The sequence below is a fragment of the Ahaetulla prasina genome, chromosome 1 (genome assembly GCF_028640845.1).
Source record: "Ahaetulla prasina isolate Xishuangbanna chromosome 1, ASM2864084v1, whole genome shotgun sequence".
Lineage (NCBI taxonomy): Eukaryota > Metazoa > Chordata > Lepidosauria > Squamata > Colubridae > Ahaetulla > Ahaetulla prasina.
Genome location: NC_080539.1, coordinates 6,925,533 through 6,952,091, shown reverse-complemented (window position 1 = coordinate 6,952,091; position 26,559 = coordinate 6,925,533). Strand labels below are relative to the sequence as shown.

At 42.6% G+C, this 26,559-nt stretch overlaps 1 protein-coding gene across 7 annotated transcripts in view; it reads right to left on the bottom strand.

The window, feature by feature from the left end:
- Positions 1-26,559, bottom strand: part of BCAS3 (BCAS3 microtubule associated cell migration factor) — an 846,545-nt gene that overhangs the window by 808,450 nt on the left and 11,536 nt on the right. For all 7 annotated transcript variants that reach the window (XM_058164101.1, XM_058164100.1, XM_058164098.1 and 4 more), the window contains 2 exons: positions 25,515-25,621; positions 253-334 (listed from right to left, as the gene is read on the bottom strand). In XM_058164101.1, coding sequence (XP_058020084.1) covers positions 253-334; positions 25,515-25,621 — 189 coding nt within the window. The remainder of the gene's footprint in view (positions 1-252; positions 335-25,514; positions 25,622-26,559) is intronic.

Genomic DNA, 26,559 nt, shown 5'->3' with positions numbered 1-26,559 from the left:
GTTCCGTTCCGTTCCGTTCCGTTCCGTTCTGTTCTATTCTAATTCTATTCTATTCTCTGTTCTACTCTATTCTATTCTACTCAATATTCTATTCTACTCTACTACTCTACTCAATATTCTATTCTATTCTATTCTATTCTATTCTATTCTGTCTGTACATGTAGTCCTTGACTTACAACAGATGATTTAGTGACTTTTCAAAGTTATGACAGCAAAAGAAAAGAAAGAAGATATACAGGATTCTGTACTTACGGATCTGTGGGGATGGCAGAACCCGGGCTGCTCGGACAGGACCATGTCGGACAGAGTAAAGTTCTTGCGCTTCACCACTAATCTGCTCAACAAAGAGATACAGGCCTTAGATAAGGCAATGGTTTTACTCGCGTTTATGAAAAAGGCATTTTAATTATTTGCAGGCTTTTAAAACCACATTCAGAATGAGAAGAAATTCTTGCATCGACAATGAACAGATCTGTACAAAGAAAATGTTTCTAATATTGGTCTGATCCAAAGCTCTTTTAGCTACTAGGAAGATGGAGGTCCAAACTTTTGTTTCAGTATCCAGACATTATTTACAAGGATCAATCAATCAGAATAGAGCTAGAAGGAACCTTGGAGGTCTTCTAGTCCAATCCCCTGTTCAAACAAGAGACATTATACCATTTCAGACAAACGGCTGTCCAGTCTCTTCTTAAAAACCTCTAAGCGATGAAAAGCACCCGCAATTTCTGGTGGCAAGCTGTTCCACAGGTTAATTATCTTCACTGTTAGGAAGTTTCTCCTTAATTCCAGGTTTATTTATTTATTTATTTTATTTTTCGTATTTTTATACCGCCCTATCTCCCTAGGGACTCAGGGCGGTTCACAACCAAATAAAAACATACATATAAATACAAATAAAACATCCATTAAAAAACTTTTTATAATTGGCCGAATAATTAAAATGATAATAAAAATAATAAAATCCCCATTAAAACCAATTTGAATTTAAAATCTAGTCCAGTCCTGCGCAAATAAATAGATGTGTCTTAAGCTCGCGGCGAAAGGTTCGGAGGTCGAGAAGTTGGCGAAGTCCTGGGGGAAGCTCGTTCCAGAGGGTGGGAGCCCCCACAGAGAAGGCCCTTCCCCTGGGTGTCGCCTGCCGGCACTGTCTGGCCAACGGCACCCTGAGGAGTCCCTCTCTGTGAGAGCGCACGGGTCGGTGAGAGATATTTGGTAGCAGCAGACGGTCCCGTAAGTATCCCGGCCCTATGCCATGGAGCGCTTTGAAGATAGTCACCAAAACCTTGAAGCGCACCCGGAAGACCACAGGTAGCCAGTGCAGTCTGTGCAGGAGAGGTGTCACATGGGAGCCACGAGGGGCTCCCTCTATCACCCGCGCAGCCGCATTCTGAACCAACTGGAGCCTTCGGGTGCACCTCAAGGGGAGCCCCATGTAGAGAGCATTGCAGTAATCCAGACGAGACGTCACGAGAGCGTGAGTGACCGTGCATAGGGCATCCCGGTCTAGAAAGGGGCGCAACTGGCGAACCAGGTGGACCTGGTAAAAAGCTCTCCTGGAGACGGCCGCCAAATGATCTTCAAAGGACAGCCGTTCATCCAGGAGAACGCCCAAGTTGCGCACCCTCTCCATCGGGGCCAATGACTTGCCACCAAGAGTCAGCCGCGGCTGCAGCTGACTGTACCGGGATGCCGGCATCCACAGCCACTCTGTCTTGGAGGTTGCTTCTCTCCTTGATTAGTTTCCATCCATTGTTTCTTGTCTTGCCTTCTGGTGCTTTGGAAAATAAATTGTTCCCCTCCTCTTTGTGGCAGCCCCTCAAATACTGGAATGCTGCTATCATGTCCTCCCTAGTCCTTCTTTTCTCAATAAACTGATGTAGAATAAATTGTATTCCAAATGAAAAAATACTCGCCAGTTTTATGATCAAAACTACTTGTAATTGTTCGTCCACTATTTTATGGGCTGATGGTGTATGATTTTATTAATTGGACTGAGCTGTATGTTATATGTTTTATTGTGTTTCTAAGCCACTTAACTTGCCCAATAAACCATCATAAAAGTAACATAAATAAACGTTTCTGCAGGATCATCCTAAAGTAGAAATGTCTTTGTAAGGATCTTGATATAAGCCATGAGGGTCAAAATTATACTTCTGTTAAAACATCTTCCAAATGTTTAAAGCAGGAAATGTAACAGAGCTGTACTAAAATATAAGCAAAACCCAAATATATTATGAACGATAAAGACAAGATCAAAAATACCAACACTCATATAACTACTGATAGGATAAAGAAAATCTTAACAATATTCTTTCAATTAAAAATTCTTAATATCATATCAATCTGCTAGAAAATGTTAGAATTATTAACAGAGGAATATTTCTAATTTAGTATATTAATATATTCTTGAAGCAATTATTTTTACTACATTTGAACTTTCCCCATAAACTCAACGGAATTTTGAATGCTCTGTTTACATCAATTTTCATCTCGGATTTTGTACAAAAAAATGATGCATTTAGAACCACAAAGGAGGAATGTTTCCTTGGAGTAACTATTTCCAAACTTTCAAACAACAGTTAAACTTCTAATCATTGGAACTTTCCACAGAACTATCAGAATTTATAGAAATATATGGGATTTATCCATTGAATTAAATAACATAATAAATTATAATACATGTTTATTTATTTATTTATTTATGTATTTATTTAATCATAATTGTATACCGCCCTATCTCCCGAGGGACTCAGGGCGGTTAACAGGCATAAAACACATAAATACAGCATAAAAACAATATTAAAAACTTATTCTAAAAGCCCAATAACTAAAAATATATAAAAATAAAACCCAATTTAAAACCCGTAAATTTAAAATCTAACTCAGTCCTAAATAAATAAGTATGTTTTAAGCTCATGCGAAAGGTTGGAGGTCGAGAAGTTGGCGAAGTCCTGGGGAAGCTCGTTCCAGAGGGTGGGAGCCCCACAGAAGGCCCTTCCTGGGTGTCGCCTGCCGGCACTGTCTGGCCAACGGCACCCTGAGGAGTCCCTCTCTGTGAGAGCGCACGGGTCGGTGAGAGATATTTGGTAGCAGCAGACGGTCCCGTAAGTATCCCGGCCCTATGCCATGGAGCGCTTTGAAGATAGTCACCAAAACCTTGAAGCGCACCCGGAAGACCACAGGTAGCCAGTGCAGTCTGTGCAGGAGAGGTGTCACATGGGAGCCACGAGGGGCTCCCTCTATCACCCGCGCAGCCGCATTCTGAACCAACTGGAGCCTTCGGGTGCACCTCAAGGGGAGCCCCATGTAGAGAGCATTGCAGTAATCCAGACGAGACGTCACGAGAGCGTGAGTGACCGTGCATAGGGCATCCCGGTCTAGAAAGGGGCGCAACTGGCGAACCAGGTGGACCTGGTAAAAAGCTCTCCTGGAGACGGCCGCCAAATGATCTTCAAAGGACAGCCGTTCATCCAGGAGAACGCCCAAGTTGCGCACCCTCTCCATCGGGGCCAATGACTTGCCACCAAGAGTCAGCCGCGGCTGCAGCTGACTGTACCGGGATGCCGGCATCCACAGCCACTCTGTCTTGGAGGTTGCTTCTCTCCTTGATTAGTTTCCATCCATTGTTTCTTGTCTTGCCTTCTGGTGCTTTGGAAAATAAATTGTTCCCCTCCTCTTTGTGGCAGCCCCTCAAATACTGGAATGCTGCTATCATGTCCTCCTAGTCCTTCTTTTCTCAATAAACTGATGTAGAATAAATTGTATTCCAAATGAAAAAATACTCGCCAGTTTTATGATCAAAACTACTTGTAATTGTTCGTCCACTATTTTATGGGCTGATGGTGTATGATTTTATTAATTGGACTGAGCTGTATGTTATATGTTTTATTGTGTTTCTAAGCCACTTAACTTGCCCAATAAACCATCATAAAAGTAACATAAATAAACGTTTCTGCAGGATCATCCTAAAGTAGAAATGTCTTTGTAAGGATCTTGATATAAGCCATGAGGGTCAAAATTATACTTCTGTTAAAACATCTTCCAAATGTTTAAAGCAGGAAATGTAACAGAGCTGTACTAAAATATAAGCAAAACCCAAATATATTATGAACGATAAAGACAAGATCAAAAATACCAACACTCATATAACTACTGATAGGATAAAGAAAATCTTAACAATATTCTTTCAATTAAAAATTCTTAATATCATATCAATCTGCTAGAAAATGTTAGAATTATTAACAGAGGAATATTTCTAATTTAGTATATTAATATATTCTTGAAGCAATTATTTTTACTACATTTGAACTTTCCCCATAAACTCAACGGAATTTTTGAATGCTCTGTTTACATCAATTTTCATCTCGGATTTTGTACAAAAAAATGATGCATTTAGAACCACAAAGGAGGAATGTTTCCTTGGAGTAACTATTTCCAAACTTTCAAACAACAGTTAAACTTCTAATCATTGGAACTTTCCACAGAACTATCAGAATTTATAGAAATATATGGGATTTATCCATTGAATTAAATAACATAATAAATTATAATACATGTTTATTTATTTATTTATTTATGTATTTATTTAATCATATTTGTATACCGCCCTATCTCCCGAGGGACTCAGGGCGGTTAACAGGCACTTAAAAACACATAAATACAGCATAAAAACAATATTAAAAAACTTATTCTAAAAGCCCAATAACTAAAAAATATATAAAAAATAAAACCCAATTTAAAACCCGTAAATTTAAAATCTAACTCAGTCCTGCGCAAATAAATAAGTATGTTTTAAGCTCGCGGCGGAAGGTCTGAAGGTCTGGAAGCTGACGAAGTCCTGGGGGTAGCTCGTTCCAGAGGGTGGGAGCCCCCACAGAGAAGGCCCTTCCCGTGGGTGTCGCCAGACGACATTGCCTCGCTGACGGCACCCTGAGGAGTCCATCTCTATGAGAGCGCACGGGTCGGTGAGAGGTATTCGGTAGCAGTAGGCGGTCCCGTAAGTAACCCGGCCCTATGCCATGGAGCGCTTTGAAGATGGTCACCAAAACCTTGAAGCGCACCCGGAAGGCCACAGGTAGCCAGTGCAGTCTGCGCAGGATAGGTGTCATACGGGAGCCACGAGGGGCTCCCTCTATCACCCGCGCAGCCGCATTCTGGACTAACTGCAGCCTCCGGATGCCCTTCAACATGTAAGTTTTGATAAAGAGATGTCATTATTTACAGTTCTACACGAGACTGAATAGAACTCAGGATTCCAGCATAAATGTGTACAACGTAAAACAACAGGCCACCAAAAATTATATTACAATTTCAAAAAAGAAATAATCCCAATGCTGAACATATGAATGTAGAGAGTTAACAGGCATTTGTCAAAGAACCAGACCTTGCGAAAGAAGGGAGGGAGGAAGGGAGGGAGGAAGGGAAAGGGAGGAAGTAGAAGAGAGGGAGGGAGGGAGGGAGGGGAAGGAAGGAAGGAAAGAAGGAAGGAAGGAAGGAAGGAAGGAGCTATGTGTTAAAAGAGATTGTAATGTCAGGCACAAAGAATCAGGCTCACATCTTAAGTTCCAGTGAAACTGATTTATTGCTCCCGGCTATACACAAGAACCTACTAAGGGTCAGCACTAATTGGTTAACTAGATAAAAGTTAATAGAATTCAAGAAGGATTGGATATAGACCACTTGCGAGGACGTAACGATTCTAGGCTGAGTCCTCTCTTGTCTCCACCCCCAGGCTCTGCCTGCCCTTTTCCTATATCTAGCACTGTTCGAAGCGGTATCCCAATCCTCCAAACGGTAGGGGTGACTAAGAGATTATTTACTGTTGAAAGTGTATTAAGTCACCCACTTTCCAAAGAAACATAATATGAGTTTGTCAGAGAGGAGGAGGCCCTAAGCGCTTTTTCCTCTAAGTCAACTGTGTACTCAGCCTCTTCTGGAAGCCTATAAAGGGATCAAAGAAAAACAAAAACATTATTCTAGCGTGGTGACAGGAACCCTGCAGTTATGATCTGCCAAAGTTTATGGAATGTTGCTTTAGCAGGAGCTATTAAACCTCGCTCCATAAAGGATCAGGACAAACACAGCAGCTCACCAAGTTCATGCTCTTCCTTGTCTAAACTACTGAGACTCAGGGTATAGAAAATAAATAAGGTGAGTGTATACTTTTCATCCAGGAAAGCAAATATGATTTCATTGACATAATTGAGGGTTGGGGGAGGCGGGGGGGGGGGGGGGGAGGAGGATGGATCTCATGACCAGAACAGGGAAATGAAAGCTGTAATTCATTCCAAGAAATGTATGCAACTGGAAGGGACAACATTTTGCAGCATTTTGACAGCCCCAGCGTGGTCAAAAAAAATTCCAATTTTGAAGGCCGTGCAAAGAACACCGAGGTTAAAACAAATGGAAGGACAAATGGCAGTAGTACAGGTACTCCTCGATTTATGACAGTTTGTTTAGTGACCGTTCAGAGTTACAACGGCACTGAAAAAAAGTGACTGATGACCACGGTTGTAAGTGGCATTCCAGTGCAGGAAAACAGTTCCACATTTTTTTAGTTTACCAAGAGGTAAGGCTGTGGTCTCCTGTGTCGAATGACTTGCTGAAGTCTAAGTATATTAGAATAGAATAGAATAGAATAGAATTTTATTGGCCAAGTATGATTGGACACACAAGGAATTTGTCTTGGTGCATATGCTCTCAGTGTACATAAAAGAAAAGATACGTTCATCAAGGTACAACATTTACAACACAATTGATGATCAATATATCAATATAAATCATAAGGATTGCCAGCAACAAGTTATAGTCATACAGTCATAAGTGGAAAGAGATTGGTGATGGGAACTATGAAACGATTAATAGTAGTGCAGATTCAGTAAATAGTCTGACAGTGTTGAGGGAATTATTTGTTTAGCAGAGTGATGGCCTACGGGAAAAAACTGTTTTTGTGTCTAGTTGTTCTGGTGTGCAGTGCTCTATAGCGTCGTTTTGAGGGTAGGAGTTGAAACAGTTTATGTCCAGGATGCGAGGGATCTGCAAATATTTTCACGGCTCTCTTCTTGATTCGTGCAGTATACAGGTCCTCAATGGAAGGCAAGTTGGTAGCAATTATTTTTTCTGCAGTTCTAATTATCCTCTGAAGTCTGTGTTTTTCTTGTTGGGTTGCAGAACCGAACCAGACAGTTATAGAGGTGCAAATGACAGACTCAATAATTCCTCTGTAGAACTGGATCAGCAGCTCCTTGGGCAGTTTGAGCTTACTGAGTTGGCGCAGAAAGAACATTCTTTGTTGTCCCTTTTAATGATGTTTTGATGTTAGCTGTCCATTTGAGATCTTGCGATATGATAGAACCCAGAAATTTGAAGGTTTCTACTGTTGATACTGTGTTGTCAAGTATTGTGAGAGGTGGAAGTATGGAGGGGTTTTCGCTAAAATCTACCACCATTTCTACGGTTTTGAGTGTGTTCAGTTCCAGATTGTTTTGGTTGCACCACAAGGCTAGTCGTTCGACCTCTCGTCTATATGCGGATTCGTCATTGTCTCGAATGAGACCAATCACTGTTGTGTCATCTGCGAACTTCAGTAGCTTAACAAATGGATCATTGGAGATGCAGTCATTGGTATACAGAGAGAAGAGAAGTGGGAGAGCACACAGCCTTGAGCTGCCCCTGTGCTAATTGTACAGGTATTTGATGTGATCTTGCTTAGCTTCACCTGCTGCTTCCTGTTTGTTAGGAAGCTTGTGATCCACTTACAAGTCTGTTCCGGTACCTGTAGCTGGTTTAGCTTAGTTAGAAGAATGTCTGGAATGATGGTATTGAATGCTGAACTAAAGTCTACAAAAAGGACCCTTGCATAGGTCTTTGGAGACTCAAGATGTTGTAGGATGTAGTGCAGAGCCATATTAACAGCATCATCTGTTGATCTATTTGCTCGGTATGCAAATTGCAAGGGGTCTAAAAGCGGATTCGTGATGGTTTTCAGGTAGGAAAGCACTAGCCTTTCAAAGGTTTTCATGACTACAGATGTTAGAGCAACTGGTCTGTAGTCATTCAGTTCCTTGATGGTGGGCTTCTTCGGCACTGGGATGATGGTAGAGCGTTTGAAGCAAGAAGGAACATAGCACATCTCTAGTGATTTATTGAAAATATATTATGACCCATTGTGGTCGTAAGTTGAGGACTGCCTGTACTTTACTTGATAACCCTGGGACTAACTTAACAACTGCAATGTTTCACTTCACAACTGTGGCCAGAAAAAGTCGTAAAATGGGGCAGAATTCACTTAACAACTCTCTTGCTTAGCAACAGAAATTTTGCCCTTATTTGTGGCTGTAAGTCGAGGACTACCTGTGTGTTAAAAGGATTAACAGAGAATCAAGACTGCTGGCTTGGCATCTTTTGCGAGACGTAAACGGCTAGAAGCCAGCCTCTTCAGAAGCGTAAACAGCCTTACACCTGTAGCCCAGCCTCACCTGCAGCACGAGAGCTCCTTCCCAAACGTGCGAAGCGGGGGGGTGGGGGGTGGAAACAGCATGCAAAACCGAAGAGGTGCCTTTTGTCTCCCTGACATCTGGAACCGGACTTTTTAGGATGGCAGTGAAAAAAGACTTCAAGGATAAATTCGAATCCTTGTCTTAATTCCCGATGACAGGCTTTTTTGTTGTTTGGGAGCGTACCCGTTTGAATCCGTCACAAACAAAAACAAAATACTGTGCAAACAAATATTTTCCAACCATGGCAAATAGCTTTCATATGGGGAGCGGGGTGGGGAGGGGGAGGGCAGGCACGGAGAAATGGAAAGGATTAACCAAAAAGGAAAAAGAAAGAGAAAAAACTTTGTACCCAATCATGAGAGAGAAATAACAAAAATCAAAACTGGGACATCATCAAGAGTGGTAAATTGCCAGTTGTTTGATATTTCTCCCCACAACTGGGTGGGGTGCTGGCAGAGCTGATGTGTGAGGCACATGTCCTCCTCCTGAAAAATGACAGGAATGTCAAGTTATGAATAAAAAGAGCAGGCCTGCTGTAAAGACTTCAGATATACCACCTAATTGCAGCTCCTGCACGGGGGGGGGGGGGGGGGGAGAGAGAGAACCATGTTGTGATTAAATGCAATGGGAAAACGTGTTTCTTGGGAGATCCACCTTTCCTGGAGGACCCAAGTCAACCCCAGGCAAGTAAAAAAAAAATCAAGGCAAGTCTTATTTATTTATCCCCTTTGGGAACTGTCCATCTCCTTCCCAGAGGGATGCTAGGCAGAAGGAAAGGGATGAGACATCATCTATCTCCAGTCTACGACACAGTCCTTTCAGCAGTTCCAAGAAGGCTCCACACTCATTTGCACCACTCAGGTGACCCTGAGGATGCAGACAAACCTCCAAGTGGCCTGAACGACCCTCTAAAACAGCGGTTCTCAACCTGTGGGTCGCAACCCCGTTGGGGGTCGAATGACGATTTTCCAGGGGTCGCCTAAGACCATTGGAAATATGGGAAGTATACTTGCGAGTCGAAGAATCGCGCTCCAATGGTTGACTCCACAAGCCAGCTGCAATCATTCCCAATCGCTAGCCGAATTCGGCTTCAGGCGCAATTAATTAAAAAAGAGAGAAATCTTTGCTCTGATGTCTCCCTCTCAAGCCAGCTGCAATCATTCCCAATCGCTAGCCTAATCTGGCTTCAGGCGCCATAAACTTAATAGGGGAGGAGTCTCCGCTTTAATGCCTCCGTCCTCAAGGCAATCGCAAGCAGTTCAGATCGCTAGCCAATACGGCTTCAGGTGTGATAAATTCAAAACGAAAATAATTTTACAGTTGGGGTCGCCACATCGTGGGGAATTGTATTAAAGGGGTCGCAGCACTATAAAAGTTGAAAACCACTACTCTAAAAGGAGGCAAATGACCAGCTGCCTGCAAGGAGTATAAATCCTTCCATCCCCACCATCCGGTCAGAGCTGAAGAAGCTTCTTGGATGGGAAGGGAAACGTCTTCAAAGAAAAACCAGAAAGTCCAGTTGCTTTGAGACAAAAAAAAAAAAAAAAGCCAATGCAATCCTAGACTGCATTAATAGAGGAATAGAATCAAGATCAGGGGAGGTTCCAGTACCACTTTACAGAGCCTTAGTAAGACCACACTTGGAATACTGCATCCAGTTCACCACAATAAAAAAAAAGATATTGAAACTCTGGAAAGAATGCAGAGAAGAGCAACAAAGAAGATTAGGGGACTGGAGGCTAAAACATATCAAGAAGGGTTGCTGGAATTGGGTGTGTCTAATGAAAAGAAGGACTAGGGGTGACATGAAAGCAGTCTTCCAATATCTCAGGGGTTGCCACAAAGAAGATGGAGTCAAGCTATTCGCCAAAGGACCAAAAGGCAAGAGAAGAAGCAATGAGTGGAAACTAACCAAGGAGAGAAACAACCTAGAATCAAGGAGAAATTCCCTAATGGTGAGAGCAATCAACCAATTTCTTTCAGTTAACTGTGGGGGCTCCATCCCTGGAGGCTCTCAGAAAGAGACTGGACAATCAGTGATGTGAAATGGGATATAGAGTCTATTGCTCGAGCAGAGGGTTGGACTAGAAGACCTCCAAGGCCCATTCCAATTCCATGTTATATTCCCACCTCTTGTGGGGGGGGGAGAAGAGAATGGTGCAGAGATCATGGACAATGACAGAGAAGGTTTTTTCTTCCTGGGGTCCACAACCTACCTTCCCTGCTACTGCCCCCCCCCTTCTTCTCCTTCCACGCACCCCACTTCCTTATCGTCCAGCAAGCTCACTTGATAAGGAAACAAAAATGATTTTTTTTTAAATTTGCATTTATATCCCGCCCTTCTCCGAAGACTCAGGGCGGCTTACACTGTGTTAAGCAATAGTCTTCATCCATTTGTATATTATATACAAAGTCAACTTTTATTGCCCCCAACAATCTGGGTCCTCATTTTACCTACCTTATAAAGGATGGAAGGCTGAGTCAACCTTGGGCCTGGTGGGACTTGAACCTGCAGTAATTGCAAGCAGCTGCTGTTAATAACAGACTGTCTTAGCAGTCTGAGCCACCAGAGGCCCATTGCTACTAAAAACCTGGACTTGACTGTTTGAAATAACACCCCCCCCAAATGCAATGCCTCTTGTGAATACAGTCAAGTGCAGAGAGTCAGGGCTCAGTATAACCTAACCAGGGAGGGTTTTACACTGCAAAAGACAAGCGGGGGGGGATGTTTTAATTTTTTTTAAAAAAAAAATCATTGCTGAGATTATTCCGGCAGGCAAGTTTTCAAAGGCTCCCCAGATCAATGGTTGGGCGTCACTGCAGAGTCTTAGAGCCTGACAACCCTCATAATCCCATCTAACAAATGGTTTTTGTTTGTCTTTTGTATGTGCAGTTGGTGAAAATGTAAGGCAGCTTCAGATTTCCCTATCTTTTATTTCCTGATGTAAAACAGTGGCGAGAGGCACTGTTTTAACAAACTTTCTCCAAAAAAGAAAAGCAGGTTCAGTTCTAACGGGCCCCGGGTGCAGGTGAACTCCCCCCGCCCCGCCCCCGGATCTTAGCTCGAATTCTACTTACATTTGGGGCACAACAACTTCTCCAATTCCCCATTGTTGTGACTGTCGTAATTGTGAGGACCAGTTGCTAAGACATTTTTTTTCCAGTCTCGACGTAAAGTCGAATGATTGCTAAAGGAATGGTTGTAAGTCCAGGACGCCCTGTCTGATTTCTCCTGCCCCTCATTTGTGTGTTCATTCCATTGAGGACATTGAGGCTTTCCAGTGAGGACCTGTGTACTGCACGAGTCAAAAAGAGGGCCGTGAAAATATCTACAGACCCCTCTCATCCTGGACATAAACTGTTTTAACTCCCACCCTCAAAACGACGCTATAGAGCACTGCACACCGGAACAACTAGACACAAGACACAGTTTCTTCCCGAAGGCCATCACTCTGCTAAACAAATAATTCCCTCAACACTGTCAAACTATTTAACTAAGTCTGCACTACTATTAACCTTCTCATTGTTCTCATCACCCGTCTCCTCCCCACTTATGACTGTATGACTATAACTTTATTGCTTGTATCCTTAATTTATATTGATACTGATTGTTTCCTGATTGCTTATTTGTACCCTATTAAGTGTTGTAAGTGTTGTACCTTGATGAAGGTATCTTTTCTTTTATGTACACTGAGAGTGTATGCACCAAGACAAATTCCTTGTGTGTCTAATCACACTTGGCCAATAAAAAATTCTATCCTATCCTATCCTATCCTATCCTATCCTATCCTATCCTATCCTATCCTATCCTATTCTATTCCTAATTTCTATTCTATTCTATTCTATTCTATTCTATTTCTATTCTATTCCTAAATTCTATTCTATTCTATTCTATTCTATTCCTAATTTCTATTCTATTCTATTCTATTCCTAATTTCTATTCTATTCTATTCTATTCTATTCTGAACGTATCTTTTCTTTTATGTACGCTGAAGAGCATATGCACCAAGACAAAATCCTTGTGTGTCCAATCACATTTGGCCAATAAAAAATTCTATTCTATTCTATTCTATTCTATTCTATTCTATTCTATTCTATTCTATTCTATTCTATTCTACTTTAAGCTACAAGGTTGCTGCCAAAGGATCTTTGAATAAAACAAAAAGGAACGTTGCATGACCCATTTCAAAATACAGGCAGTCCTTGAGTTACGACCACAATTGAGCCCAACATTTATTTATGTTGCTAGTAACACGTTAGTAACACGGTTGTTAAGTGAATCTGGTCTCCCTCATTGTCACTGCTCAAGCAAAAGAGGGTCACGGCAACGGTCATAAATATGAACCAGTTGCCAAGCATCCAAATTTTGATAAAACTTTACCATGGGGATGCTGCAACCGTCGTAAGTGTGAAAAATGGTCAGGTCGCCTTTTTTTTAAGACTTGTAACTTTGAATGGTCACCAAATGAACAGCTGTAAGCGAGGAGTGCCTGTACTTCATGAATTATAAGGAATTTTAACTTCTATAGCAGGGGTCCTCAACCTTGGCAACTTTAAGGCTGGAGGACTTCAACTCCCAGAATTCCCCAGCCAGCAAAGCTGGCTGGGGAATTTTGGGAGTTGAAATCCACCAGGCTTAAAGTTGCCAAGGTTGAGGACCCCTGTTCTATAGTTAACATCTGCTCATTGGGAGCCAAAATATTTGCTATGTTATGAGGTATCTGTAGGATTCCAGAGAAATAAAACTCCTTTTTAAGCTCAGCGATATCCATCTACGTGCAGCTTCCATTTCTGGTGCAATCAATAAGATCAAAGAATGATAAAACTCTGCACGGGATCAACAGTGGAGATGGGCCCAATTTTAAAGTTTTGGAGCAGATTCAGCCTTCTCCTACAAACACAATGCTTACATACAGGTAGTCCTTGACTTATATCAGTTCATTCAGTGACCCAGATTGTTGGGGCCAAGAGGCTGACTCCTTAAACAGCTTAAGAGAGGGCTGCAAAGCACTGTGAAGCGGTATATAAGTCTTAAGTGCTGGTGCTATTCCTATTCAAAATGACGGCATCACTGAAAAAAGCGACTTATGACCGTTTTTCACACTTGCGACCACTGCAGCATCACCACAGTCACGTAATCAAAATTCAGACGCTTGGCAATTGACTCATATTTATGGCGGTTGCAGTGTCCAGGGGTCATGTGCCCTTTTGCGACCATCTGACAAGCAAGGGGGAAATCCGGGGTTACTAACTTACCAACTGCGGTGACTGGCTTAACAACTGTGGCGAGAAAAATGAGACAAAACTCACTTAGCAAATGTTTCACTTAGCAACAGAAATTTGGTCGTATGTTGAGGACTACCTGTATACATAAAAAACTGAACTGTAGCCTAAAACTCATTGCCCAAAAAATTACAGGTAGTCCTTGACCTGTCACCATTCATTTACCAATCAATCAAAATTACGGGTAGTCCTCAACTTACAACAATTCATTTAGTGACCGTTCAAAGCTACAACGGCAGTGAAAAATATGATTTATGACCGTTTTTCACACTTCCCTATGGTCACACGATACAAATTCAGATATTTGGCAACTAACTCGTATTTAATAATAATAATAATAATAATAATAATAATAATAATAATAATAATAATAATAATAATAATAATAATAATAATAATAATAATAATAATAATATTTTAATTTGTATACCGCCCTTCTCCCAAAGGACTCAGGGCGGTTGACAGCCAAAATAAAATACAACAACACATTACAATACTAAAAACAAACATTAAAAAACTTATTAAATTTGGCCCAATATTAAAAGACAAGTAAACCCTAAAAATTAGTAAAAATTAAAACCCCTAAAATCGGCTAAAAAATTAAAATTAAAATTCAAGCCAGTCCAGCAAGACGGAATAAATAAGACTTAAGTTCGTGGCGAGAGGTCCTAAGGTCAGGTATTTGTCGGAGTCCAGGAGGAAGCTCGTTCCACAGGGTAGGAGCCCCCACAGAGAAGGCCCTTCCCCTGGGGGCCGCCAGTCGACATTGCTTGGCTGACGGCACCCTAAGGAGTCCCTCTCTGTGAGAACGCACAGGTCACTGGGAGAAACAAGATGGCAGTAGGCGGTCCCGTAAATATCCCAGTCCTAAGCCATGGAGCGCTTTAAAGGTGGTAACCAATACCTTGAAGTGCACCCGGAAGACAACAGGCAGCCAGTGCAGTCTGCGCAGGATGGGTGTTACATGGGAGCTCCGAACCGCTCCCTCTATCACCCGCGCAGCTGCATTCTGGACTAACTGGAGCCTCCGAGTGCTCTTCAAGGGGAGCCCCATGTAGAGAGCATTGCAGTAATCCAAGCGAGAAGTAACAAGAGCATGAGTGACCGTGCATAGGGCATCCCGGTCCAGGAAGGGGCGCAACTGGCGAATCAGGCGAACCTGATAAAAAGCTCTCCTGGAGACGGTTGTCAAGTGATCTTCAAACGACAACCACCCATCCAGGAGAACGCCCAAGTTGCGCACCCTTTCCATCGGGGCCAATGACTCGCCCCCAACAGTCAGCCGCGGTTGCAGCTGACTGTACCGGGGTGCCGGCATTCACAGCCACTCCGTCTTGGAGGGATTAAGCTTGAGCCTGTTCCTCCCCATCCAGACCCGTACGGCTTCCAGACATCGGGACAGTACTTCGATAGCTTCATTGGGGTGGCCTGTGGTGGAAAAGTACAGCTGCGTATCATCAGCGTACGGTTGGTACCTCACCCCAAAACCACTGATGATCTCACCCAGCGGCTTCATATAGATGTTGAACAGGAGAGGCGAGAGAATCGATCCCTGCGGCACCCCACACGAGGCGCCTCGAGGTCGATCTCTGCCCCCCTGCCAACACCGTCTGCGACCGGTCAGAGAGATAGGAGGAGAACCACCGATAAACGGTGCCTCCCACTCCCAAACTCCCCAGCCAGCGCATCAAGATACCATGGTCAATGGTATCGAAAGCCGCTGAGAGATCTAATAGGACCAGGGCAGAGGAGTAACCCTTGTCCCTGGCTCTCCAGAGATCATCAACCAACGCGACCAAAGCCGTCTCCGTACTGTATCCGGGTCGAAAGCCGGACTGGAACGGGTCTAGATAGATAGATATTTATGACGGTTGCAGTGTTCTAGGATCATGTGATCCAATTTTGCGACCTTCTGACACGCAAAGTCAATGGGGGAACCGGATTCACTTCAAAACCGTGTTCCTCACATAATAAATGCCATGATTCGCTTAACAACTGTGGCAAGAAAGGTAGTAAAATGGGCCAAACCTCACTTAACAAATTTTCACTTAGCGACATAAATTTTGGGCTCGATTGTGGTCGTAACTCGAGGACTGCCTGTACATAAGCACTAGAAATAATGTGATTTACAACCTGTTCTTGCACTTTAAACCATTGTGACGTCCCTAGAGTCAAGAGATCAAAATTTGGGCGCTTTGCAACCATTGTGCAACCACACTGAACCGGTTGTCAAGCACCCAAATGTAAATTATATGACCGTGGGAACACCGCCACAGTCCTAAGTGTGAAAAATGTTCATCAGTCACTTTTTCAGTGCTGTTGTGAGTGTAACAGTCCACTAAGTGAAATGTTGTAAGTGGAGGACTACCTGCACACAATGAAGCACTGTCTTGCTTCCCTTTCCCTCCCTCCTTGGCCCATGCCAAGGTCTTGGGTCTTAGAGCAGAATTGATGAGCTTATATATCCTCAGAGCTAGCAGAGGCAACACTAACTCGTGAAATATCCTGATACAGCAATGAGCATCAGTCACCAGAAGCTTTTAAAGGAGAATTGGGCACATTAGCAGAGAAGATCTCTATTGACACACATTAGCCGTTATGGATTATGACAGCATGGAGGAGGCTGAGCTCTGCGCTCCAGTGATGAAGAGGGTCAAAATCCAGTTACGTCCATGACTGCCGAAGCTGAATTCAGATGGACAAGATGTGCGTGATTGCTCTTTAAGGTCTCCCTCCTTTCAATCAGATTAAGAGCCAAGGCAAGATTCTTATTCTTCAGACGAAGTCTTAACAAATACAGCTAGTCCTCACCGCAATTACAAATGAGTCCTCCTTACAATCAACAACTGAGCCCAAAATTACTGTTGCTAAGCAAGACAGTTGTTAAGTGAGTTTTGCCCGAGTTTACAACCATTCTTGTCACAGTTGTTTAATGAATCACTGCAGTTGTTAAGTTAGTACCATGACTGTAGAGCAAGGGTGTCAAACACAAGGCCCACGGGCCAGATCTGGCCTGCGATGTGGCTGGACCTGCGGGGCCATCCTGAAAAGTGTAAGGGGTCGGCCGGCGTGGCTTCAGCCCGGTCTACCCAGTGCAAAGAGGAAACATGCCAGCAGTCTGGGGACTGGCATTAAGCTGGCCACATCCACCCAATCGGCCACACCCACCCAATCGGCCACACCCACCCAATCGGCCACGCCCATCCCCACCCTCAAGGTCAACCACAGCCCTGATGCGGCTCTCAATGAAATTGAGTTTGACACCCTTGTTGTAGAGTGAATCTGGCTTCCCCACCGACTTGCTTCGTCAAAAGGTGACCATGTAACCTCGGGACACTGCAACAGTCATAACTATAAGGCAGTTGCCAAGCGGCCGAATTTTGATTACGTGACTGTGGGGGATGTTGTAGAGGTCGTAAGTGTGAAAGATGTTCGTAGGTCCCTTTTTTTTTTGGGTAGCACTTGTAACTTCAAACGGTCACTAAACAAATGGTTGTAAGTTGAGGCTGACCTGTATACTTTTCACTCTGCTGCTACTGACTGTAATGTTCTACACTTTGCTGGTAGAACTAATTACAAAATTTCAGGTGGTGCTTAAAAAGAAGGTAAGGAATCTATTGGCCCTGCACGAATTGTGGAATTACACCTCACACGGTTTACCTATTCACAATGCTGCCTAGCACTGACATGTGTTAAGATATCACAACATAAGGACACCCACAGGTTCTGAAATCTATACTGGAGTGAACACTTGCTAAACTCCGCTGGCTAAGTGCTTATAGTTCAAGAAGTGCTTGACTTTCAATCAATCAGAATGGAGCAGAATCAATGGGGAAGCCAAATTTTTTTTTTTTTTTTTGTTTACATTTATACCCCGCCCTTCTCCGAAGACTCAGGGCGGCTTACAGTGTATAAGGCAAATTCACTTGACAACCATGTTACTAACTTAGCTGTGGTGATTCACTTAACAACTGTGGCAAGGAAGGTCGTAAAATGGGGCAAAACTCACTTAACAACTGTCTCACTTAGCAACAAAAATTTGGGGCTCAATTGCAGTTGCAGGCTGAGGATGTTTTTTATAATAATACACCTCTATACAATCAAGCGTTTAATTTAGCCCTGCAGTTCAATGACCTGTTTTGCACAATGCAAAAGTAATGAGTCAACGTTTCTCACGCATCAGAAATGTCCATTTTAATCAGGCTTTGGCTCCATATGCTTTCTTATGGAGGGGGAGGAAAAAAGGAAGAGAGGGTTGGGAAAAAAACAAGCAAAATGTAATTATAGCAAAAATCCCACGTTTCCAACTCATAAATCATACCCTTTACGGTTTGCTCTGATTTCACTGCACAAACACACAATTTCATTTCTTGTTTAAAAGAGGGTTTTTAACCTTCCCACCCACACTTTCCTTTCAAAATAAAATAAAATGAAATAAAATAAAGGAGCTTCAAAAAAAAAAAAAAAAGGGAAAAAAAATAATGGCCGTTCCAACTGCCCCAACCGTTAACAGATCCCTTTGAAGGCCATCTAAATGGGATACTCCATTTGCAAGTAACACTTTGGTAGTCAAAAGATCTGACTCAGAAGGGATTTAATGCGAAACCACTCAGACTGGAAAGAGACACACCGTCAGAAACGAAGGGCTGAGAAGTGTTTCCAAGGCCCGTGTAACACCATTACGGAGGGTGTCGGCTTAGGAACTGTCATAAACACTTCATAATCACTCAGACACAAACCGGGTTGCCTGGAGCACATTCGTTTTTATTAAGTGCTGAATAGGTGTCCAGCTGAATAGAGAGCCAAAGTACAACACTACAGATAAAAGCGAATTTCGGCGTGGGACTTTACACATGATACCGGGAGGGCAGCAGCTTGGCAGGCATTTCCAAAGGGGGAAAAAAAGAAAATATTTCTAAATATAGAAATGTTAAAACGGAGGTAGCACAAGGCGGTTAAAGAGCACAATTACACAAGGGCGTGCCTTGAATCTTTATCTTTCGGGAAGAGGAGCAGACTTGCGTTGGTGGACATTCAATTTCCACCCACCCACCCACCCGCAGGGATAAATTGAAACTGTTTGGGCTGAAGCGCTTAAGAGTCAGAGATAAAAGAATAGAATCAAGACCACGTGAAGTGTTAATACCACTTTATAATGCCTTGGTAAGGCCACACTTGGAATATTGCATTCAGTTTTGGTCACCAGGATATAAAAAAGATGTTGAGATTCTACAAAGAATACAGAGAAAAGTAACAAAGAGAATTAGGGGACTGGAGGCTAAAACACATGAAGAACGGTTGCAGGAACTGGGTATGTCTAGTTTAATGAAAAGAAGGACTAGGGGAGACATGATAGCAGTCTTCCAGTATCTCAGGGGTTGCCACAAAGAAGAGGGAGTCAAGCTATTCTCCAAAGCACCTGAGGGTAGAGCAAGAAGCAATGGATGGAAACTAACCAAGGAAAGAAGCAACTTAGAACTAAGGAGAAATTTTCTGACAGTTAGAACAATTAATCAGTGGAACAACTTGCCTGCAGAAGTTGTGAATGCTCCAACACTGGAAGTTTTTAAGAAGATGTTGGACAACCATTTGTCTGAAGTGGTATAAGGTTTCCTGCCTGAGCAGGGGGTTGGACTAGAAGACCTCCAAGGTTCCTTGCAACACTGTTATTCTGTTACAGTGTTCATAAAATGACTGCTTGCAAAACAAAACCACCTTCACTTCAATTACTGAGTGCTGTTGCTCAAAGGGAATTCCGAGGCCCATGGAAAGTTTGCTGAAGACACTGCTGAAACTCACTAATTTTTAAGACAGCGATCTTTAAAATGTACATTTTCCTCGACTTACAATCATTCCTTTAGCAACTATTCAAACTTACAACACTTTTTTGCACTGAAAAAAGTTACTTAGATTGGTCCTGACACTTATAACCAATGCAATATCCCCATGATCATGTGATCAAGATTCAGGGTTTTTGGCAACCAGCATGTATTTATGAGTATTGTACTGACCCGGGGTCATGTGATCACCATTTGCGACCTTCTGACAAGCAAAGTCAATGGGGAACGTTGGATTTGCTTAATGACCGTATGACTCACTTAATAGCTGCGATAATTAGCTTAACAACCACGGCAAGAAAAGGCTGTAAAATCAGGCAGGACTCACTGAAGAATTACCGTACCTTGCTTAGCAATGGAAATTTTGGTCCCAATTGTAATCTTAAGCAATTTCTTAGAATTTATCCCAAAGGTGCTTTTGTAAAGGCAACTGGACTTTTTTTTTTCGCTTGGAAATATTTCGCTTCTCATCCAAGAAGCTTCTTCAGTTCTGAAGAAGCAAAGAACTGAAGAAGCTTCTTGAATGAGAAACGAAACATTTTCAAGGGGGAAAAAAAAAAGCAACCCCAAGAAAGTCCAGTTGCCTTTAGAAAAGAACCTTTACGGCAACCACGAACTGGATCATTGGGAATCTCCACAGACGTTCTCACAACTTACTACATTAGCAGTACACACGTGTGAGGTTCAAACAAACATTTTCCTCTCTGAAGAAAGCCATCGGCTCAAGAGTTTCCCTTAAAATATACAGTCACAACGGAGAGTAAGATATGTCTACCTAGGTCAACTCTCCATCTAATCTATTCTGTGAATGAGAGGAATCCCCACAATTCTAGGGCCTCTGGTGGCTGAGCAGACTAAGTCTGTCTGTTATTAACCCAGCTGCTTGCAATTACTGCAGGTTCAAGTCCCACCAGGCCCAAGGTTGACTCAGCCTTCCATCCTTTATAAGGTAGGTAAAATGAGGACCCAGATTGTTGGGGGCAATAAAAGTTGACTTTGTATATAATATACAAATGGATGAAGACTATTGCTTAACACAGTGTAAGCCGCCCTGAGTCTTCGGAGAAGGGCGGGATATAAATTCAAATAAAAAAATTTTTTATTCACAATGGGCAAAGGTTCTCCTAAGGGCAGTATTGGCTGGGGTGGGGAAGGGGGGACCAGAGGGCACAAGAACCCACTTCCTTTACTTGAGTAATCCTTGATAAGGCAAAAAATATCCTGTTGTTCTCTTTTGTTCCCCTTTAAGAGTTCATGACTGACCAGTTACTGAAACAGCCAAAGTACTTTAGCGACACCTACTGTTCATTTGCAGAAATGACAGCCGTAGGAGGGGAAAAAAATCTTTTTAAAAAGTGGGAAACTCATATTACTCATATGGAAACTGTCTTAAAACACAGGTAGTCCTCGAGCCACGACCACAATTGTGCCCAAAAATTCTTTTAAGTGAGACGCTTGTTAAGTGAGTGCCCCATTTTACGACCTTCCTTGCCACAGCTATTAAGTGAGCCACGGCAGTTGAAAAGTTAGCCACACGGTTGTTAAGTGAATCCCCATTGACTTTGCTTTAAAACCCATTAATTAATTTAAAACCCATTAAATTAAATTTTAATTTAATTTAATGGGTTTTTAAATTTCTGTAATTTTATAGGGTGTAATTTGTGTTTTAAACTTTCTGACTAATTGAATAAGTTTTTTAAGGGTTGTTTTTAATATTGTTATGTGTTTGTGTTTGTATTTTATTTGGTTGTTCACTGCCCTATTTATTATTTATTTATTTATTTTATTTATTTATTTGATTTTTATACCGCCCTTCTCCCGAAGGACTCAGGGCGGTGTACAGGCAAAAATAAAACAGATAATACAATATACAATTTAAAATGTAAATTAAAAAACTTATTTTTTTTTGAGTCCTTCGGGAGAGGGGCGGTATACAAATTAAAATATTATTATTATTATTATTATTATTAAGGTCGCAAAAGGGGACGCCGCGTCCGTCATAAATATGAATCGGTTGCCAAGCGTCTGAAGTTTGAGCGTGTGGCCAGTGGGGAGGCTGCAACAGTGGTAAGGGTGAAAAATGGTCTTAAGTCCACTTTTTTTTCAGTGCCATTGTAAGTTTGAACAGTCACTAAATGAACTGTTGTAAGTTGAGTACTACCTGTAAACAGATACAGGTAGTCCTCGACTTACAACCATCTGAAATTACAGCAGCACTGGAAAAAAAGCGACCGACAACAGGTCTAACAGCAACACTAACAACCGGTCCTCACACTGAAAACAGCTGCAGCGTCCGTCCCTGCAGTCACGTGATCAAAATTTGGTTGCTTAGCAACTGGCGTGTGTTTATGATGGTTGCAGCGTCCGGGGGGGGGTCACATGATCTGCATTTGCAACCTTCCCCATTGGCTTCCAACTGAGAAGCAAAGTCAATGGGGAAAGGCCCAATTCGTTTAACAACCACATGATTCACTTAAGAACTGCAGTGACCCATTTATTTATTTAATTATTTATTTATTTATTATTCGCATTTGTATACCGCCCTATCTCCCGAAGGACTCAGGGCGGTTCACAGGCAAGTAAAAACATATATATACAAATTAAGAAAACCATTAAAAAACTTATTCTAACAGCCAAATTATTAAAAATAGTATAAATATTAAAACCAATTTAAAACCCCTATAAAATTTAAAAACTAGTCCAGTCCTCAGAAATGAATAGGTGTGTTTTAAGCTCATGACGGAAGGTTGGAGGTCCGGAAGTTGACGGAGTCCTGGGGAGTTCGTTCCAGAGGTGGGAGCCCCACAGAGAAGGCCCTTCCTGGCGCCAGGCAACACTGCCTAGCTGACGGCACCCTGAGGAGTCCCTCTGTGAGAGCGCACGGGCCGGTGAGAGGTATTCGGTAGCAGTAGACGGTCCCGTAAGTAACCCGCCCTATGCCATGGAGCGCTTTAAAGGTGGTTACCAAAACCTTGAAGCGCACCCGAAGGCCACAGGTAGCCAGTGCAGTCTGCGCAGGATAGGTGTCATCTGAGCCACGAGGGCTCCTCTATAACCCGCGCAGCCGCATTCTGAACTAACTGCAGTCTCCGGATGCCCTTCAAGGGAGCCCCATGTAGAGAGCATTGCAGTAATCCAGGCGAGGCGTCACGAGGCGTGGTGACCGTGCATAGGGCATCCCGGTCTAGAAAGGCGCAACTGGCGCACCAGGCGAACCTGGTAAAAGCTCTCCTGGAGACGGCCGTCAAATGATCTTCAAAAGACAGCTGTTCATCCAGGAGGACGGGTTGCGCACCCTCTCCATCGGGGCCAGTGATCGCCCCGACAGTCAGCCGTGGACTCAGCTGACTGTACCGGGATGCCGCATCCACAGCCACTCTGTCTTGGAGGGATTGAGCTTGAGCCTGTTTCTCCCCATCCAGACCCGACGGCCTCCAAACACCGGGACAGCACTTCGATAGCTTCGTTGGGGTGGCCCGTGTGGAAAAGTACAGCTGGGTGTCATCAGCGACAGCTGGTACCTCACACCGAAGCCACTGATGATCTCACCCAGCGGCTTCATATAGATGTTGAACAGAAGGCGAGAGATCTCGAGCCACGACCACAATTGTGCCCAAAAATTCTTTTAAGTGAGACACTTGTTAAGTGAGTGCCCCATTTTACGACCTTCCTTGCCACAGCTATTAAGTGAGCCACGGCAGTTGAAAAGTTAGCCACACGGTTGTTAAGTGAATCCCCATTGACTTTGCTTTAAAACCCAATAATTAATTTAAAAGCTATTAAATCAAATTTTAATTTAATTTAATGGGTTTTTAAATTTCTGTAATTTTATAGGGTGTAATTTGTATTTTAAACTTTCTGACTAATTGAATAAGTTTTTTAAGGGTTGTTTTTAATATTGTATGTGTTTGTGTTTGTATTTTATTTGGTTGTTCACTGCCCTGAGTCCTTCGGGAGAAGGGCGGTATACAAATTAAAATATTATTATTATTATTATTATTAATAAATATGAATCTCTGAAGTTTGAGCGTGTGGCCAGTGGGGAGGCTGGAACAGTGGTAAGGGTGAAAAATGGTCTTAAGTCCACTTTTTTTTCAGTGCCATTGTAAGTTTGAACAGTCACTAAATGAACTGTTGTAAGTTGAGGACTACCTGTAAACAGATACAGGTAGTCCTCGACTTACAACCATCTGAAATTACAGCAGCACAGGGAAAAAAGCGACCGACAACAGGTCTAAACAGCAACACTAACAACCGGTCCTCACACTGAAAACAGCTGCAGCGTCCGTCCCTGCAGTCACGTGATCAAAATTTGGTTGCTTAGCAACTGGCGTGTGTTTATGATGGTTGCAGCGTCCGGGGCGGGGGTCACATGATCTGCATTTGCAACCTTCCCCATTGGCTTCCAACTGAGAAGCAAAGTCAATGGGGAAAGGCCCAATTCGTTTAACAACCACATGATTCACTTAAGAACTGCAGTGACCCATTTAACAACCATCAGAAAAAGGGTTGCAAAATCAGGTGTGACTCATCTGGCAATTGCCTTGCTTAGAAACGGGAATAGTGGGGGAAAATTAAAATAATAAAATGAATTGAAATAAAATAGTAATAAAGTAATAAAAATAAATAAAATAATAAAATAAAAGTCAATCTAGTCCAACTCTTTCTGAATGTCGGGATCTTGTCCTACACAAAATTGCTTTACGCCAGGATAGAAAATCATCAGCATTGTCTGCTATGTGTGTAAGACGAGGTTCTGAATCAGACTTGAGCCGGGAAAATCCGAAGTTATGAATCAGACTTGAACTGGGGAAATCCTCCTAAATTCTCAGACTTAAAAATAAGCCAGGAAAATTATTTTTATACCAGATCCATTTAGATATCTACCACATCCTGTATTAATTGGCAATAGTTCTCCAGGATCTCAAAATGGCAACCTGCCCTCTTCCTTTAAATTCTTGTTACAATTCTTTTAATTAAAGATGTTTATGATCTAAGCTGGTTTTTGTTTTTGTTTTTTGCCATTCAGGAGACCAGAAAACATATCCGGTGCTGCCTTTTCTCTAATTAATCGGAAAAGACACAGGGGAAAAAAAGTAGCTTTATAACTTTTATATCAGAGGACAGAGTTTATACGCCCTCACTGACCCCAAGGTGCCTTTTTTTCAAAAGGTAACTGGACTTTCTTTGTTTTTCCTTGAAAACATTTCGCTTCTCATCCAAGAAGCTTCTTCAGTTCTGGCTGAACAATGGAGGATGAAAGGATTTATATCACTTGCAGTCATCTGGTCGTTAGCACTCTCTCTGACAGTCATTGTGGTCGGAGCTGAAAAAACTTCTTGGATGAGAAGCAAAACGTCTTCAAAGAAAAACCAAGTCCAGTTGTCTTTTGAAAAAACACTTTTTGGTACATCCTTGACCTGGGTGACTGAGAGTCTCCATAGACATCTCCCTCCCTCCAACGGTTGATAGAACTGGCTACGTTTAGTTTAATAAAAAGAAGGACTAGGGGAGACATGATAGCAGTGTTCCAATATCTCAGGGGCTGCCCCAAAGAAGAGGGAGTCAAGCTATTCTCCAAAGCGCCTGAGGGTAGAACAAGAAGCAATGGGTGGAAACTAATCAAGGAGAGAAGCAGACTAGAACTAAGGAGAAATTTCCTGACAGCTAGAACAATTAACCAGTGGAATGACTTGCCTGCAGAAGTTGTGAATGCTCCAACACTGGAAATTTTTAAGAAGAGATTGGACAACCATTTGTCTGAAGTGGTGTAGGGTTTCCTGCCTAAGCAGAGGGTTGGACTAGAAGACCTCCAAGGTCCCTTCCAACATGCTATGCTATTCTCTGAAATTCTGCTTACTGTCCCTTTTCTTCTCAGCTACAAGATACTTACAGGTATGCTCCATATCTGTATCCCATCGCTGTAGCCAATCATGAGCAAAAGAGGAGGTTCGTTCCCAGTGCTGTGCATCTCATGCAGCTCCACATTCCTTAACGTGTCTAAAGAAAAAAAGAAAATCAGAAAAAGGAATCAAAGCCAGAAGCACCAGACTGGGACAATGCTTCCATGGAGTCCAAAGAGTTGCTTTGGATAGCGGGACCGGTGGCATATAAATAAAACGAAACAAAACAAAATATCTCTAGAGAAACTAAGGGGGGGAAAAAAGCCCATGTTATTTCATTAACTTGCCCATGCTTTGGTCAAGGCTTTGACCCGCTACCAAAGGCACATGCAAATAACCCAAAAAAAAAATGTGATCACCAGTTCTAACCTTCCAGCTGGCTTCCAAGTCATTGAGGGAAACCAAATTTGTGCAACAACCACATAATTCACTTAATTTGATTGATTTGCTTAACATCTGTGGCAAAAAAGGTTGTAAAATGGAGCAGTCAGGGTTGCAAGTAACACCCCCAACGAAAGAAGACTCCAAGGCTAGAAGTTCCTCAAAGTTCCAATTTATGAGAGATGTCATATTGGCACGTCTGGGAAAACCCGAATCTGAAAGCTTCCAGGTTTTCCCCCCCAAAAGAAAGTCCAAGTCCCTTCACCCTGCACCCACATATCCATCACGTGGCCCAATCGAAGCACCATCCCAACTGGAGATGCCTCTCAGTTCCAGCCCTCCAGGTGCAGGGCAAGATGTCCTTGACTCTCAGAGAAAGGAATGTTATTATGACTACATATCACTCTTGCTCCATTATAATCCCCTCTTCCAGTTTCCCACAGTAGTAAATGTGGCAGGCCTGAAGGCCCAATGCAAAAGATGGCTTCCAGGCCTGACAGGAGCACTTTGACAACTATCTTGCTTAGCAAGGGAATTTTTTTTTCAATTGTGATCGTATGTGGAGGATTATCTGTATAGGCTGTCCAAGCAAGGACGCCTCCCTTTGTTACCATCTGATATGGGAAGAGATAGCTCTTAAAAGGCAGACCTCAC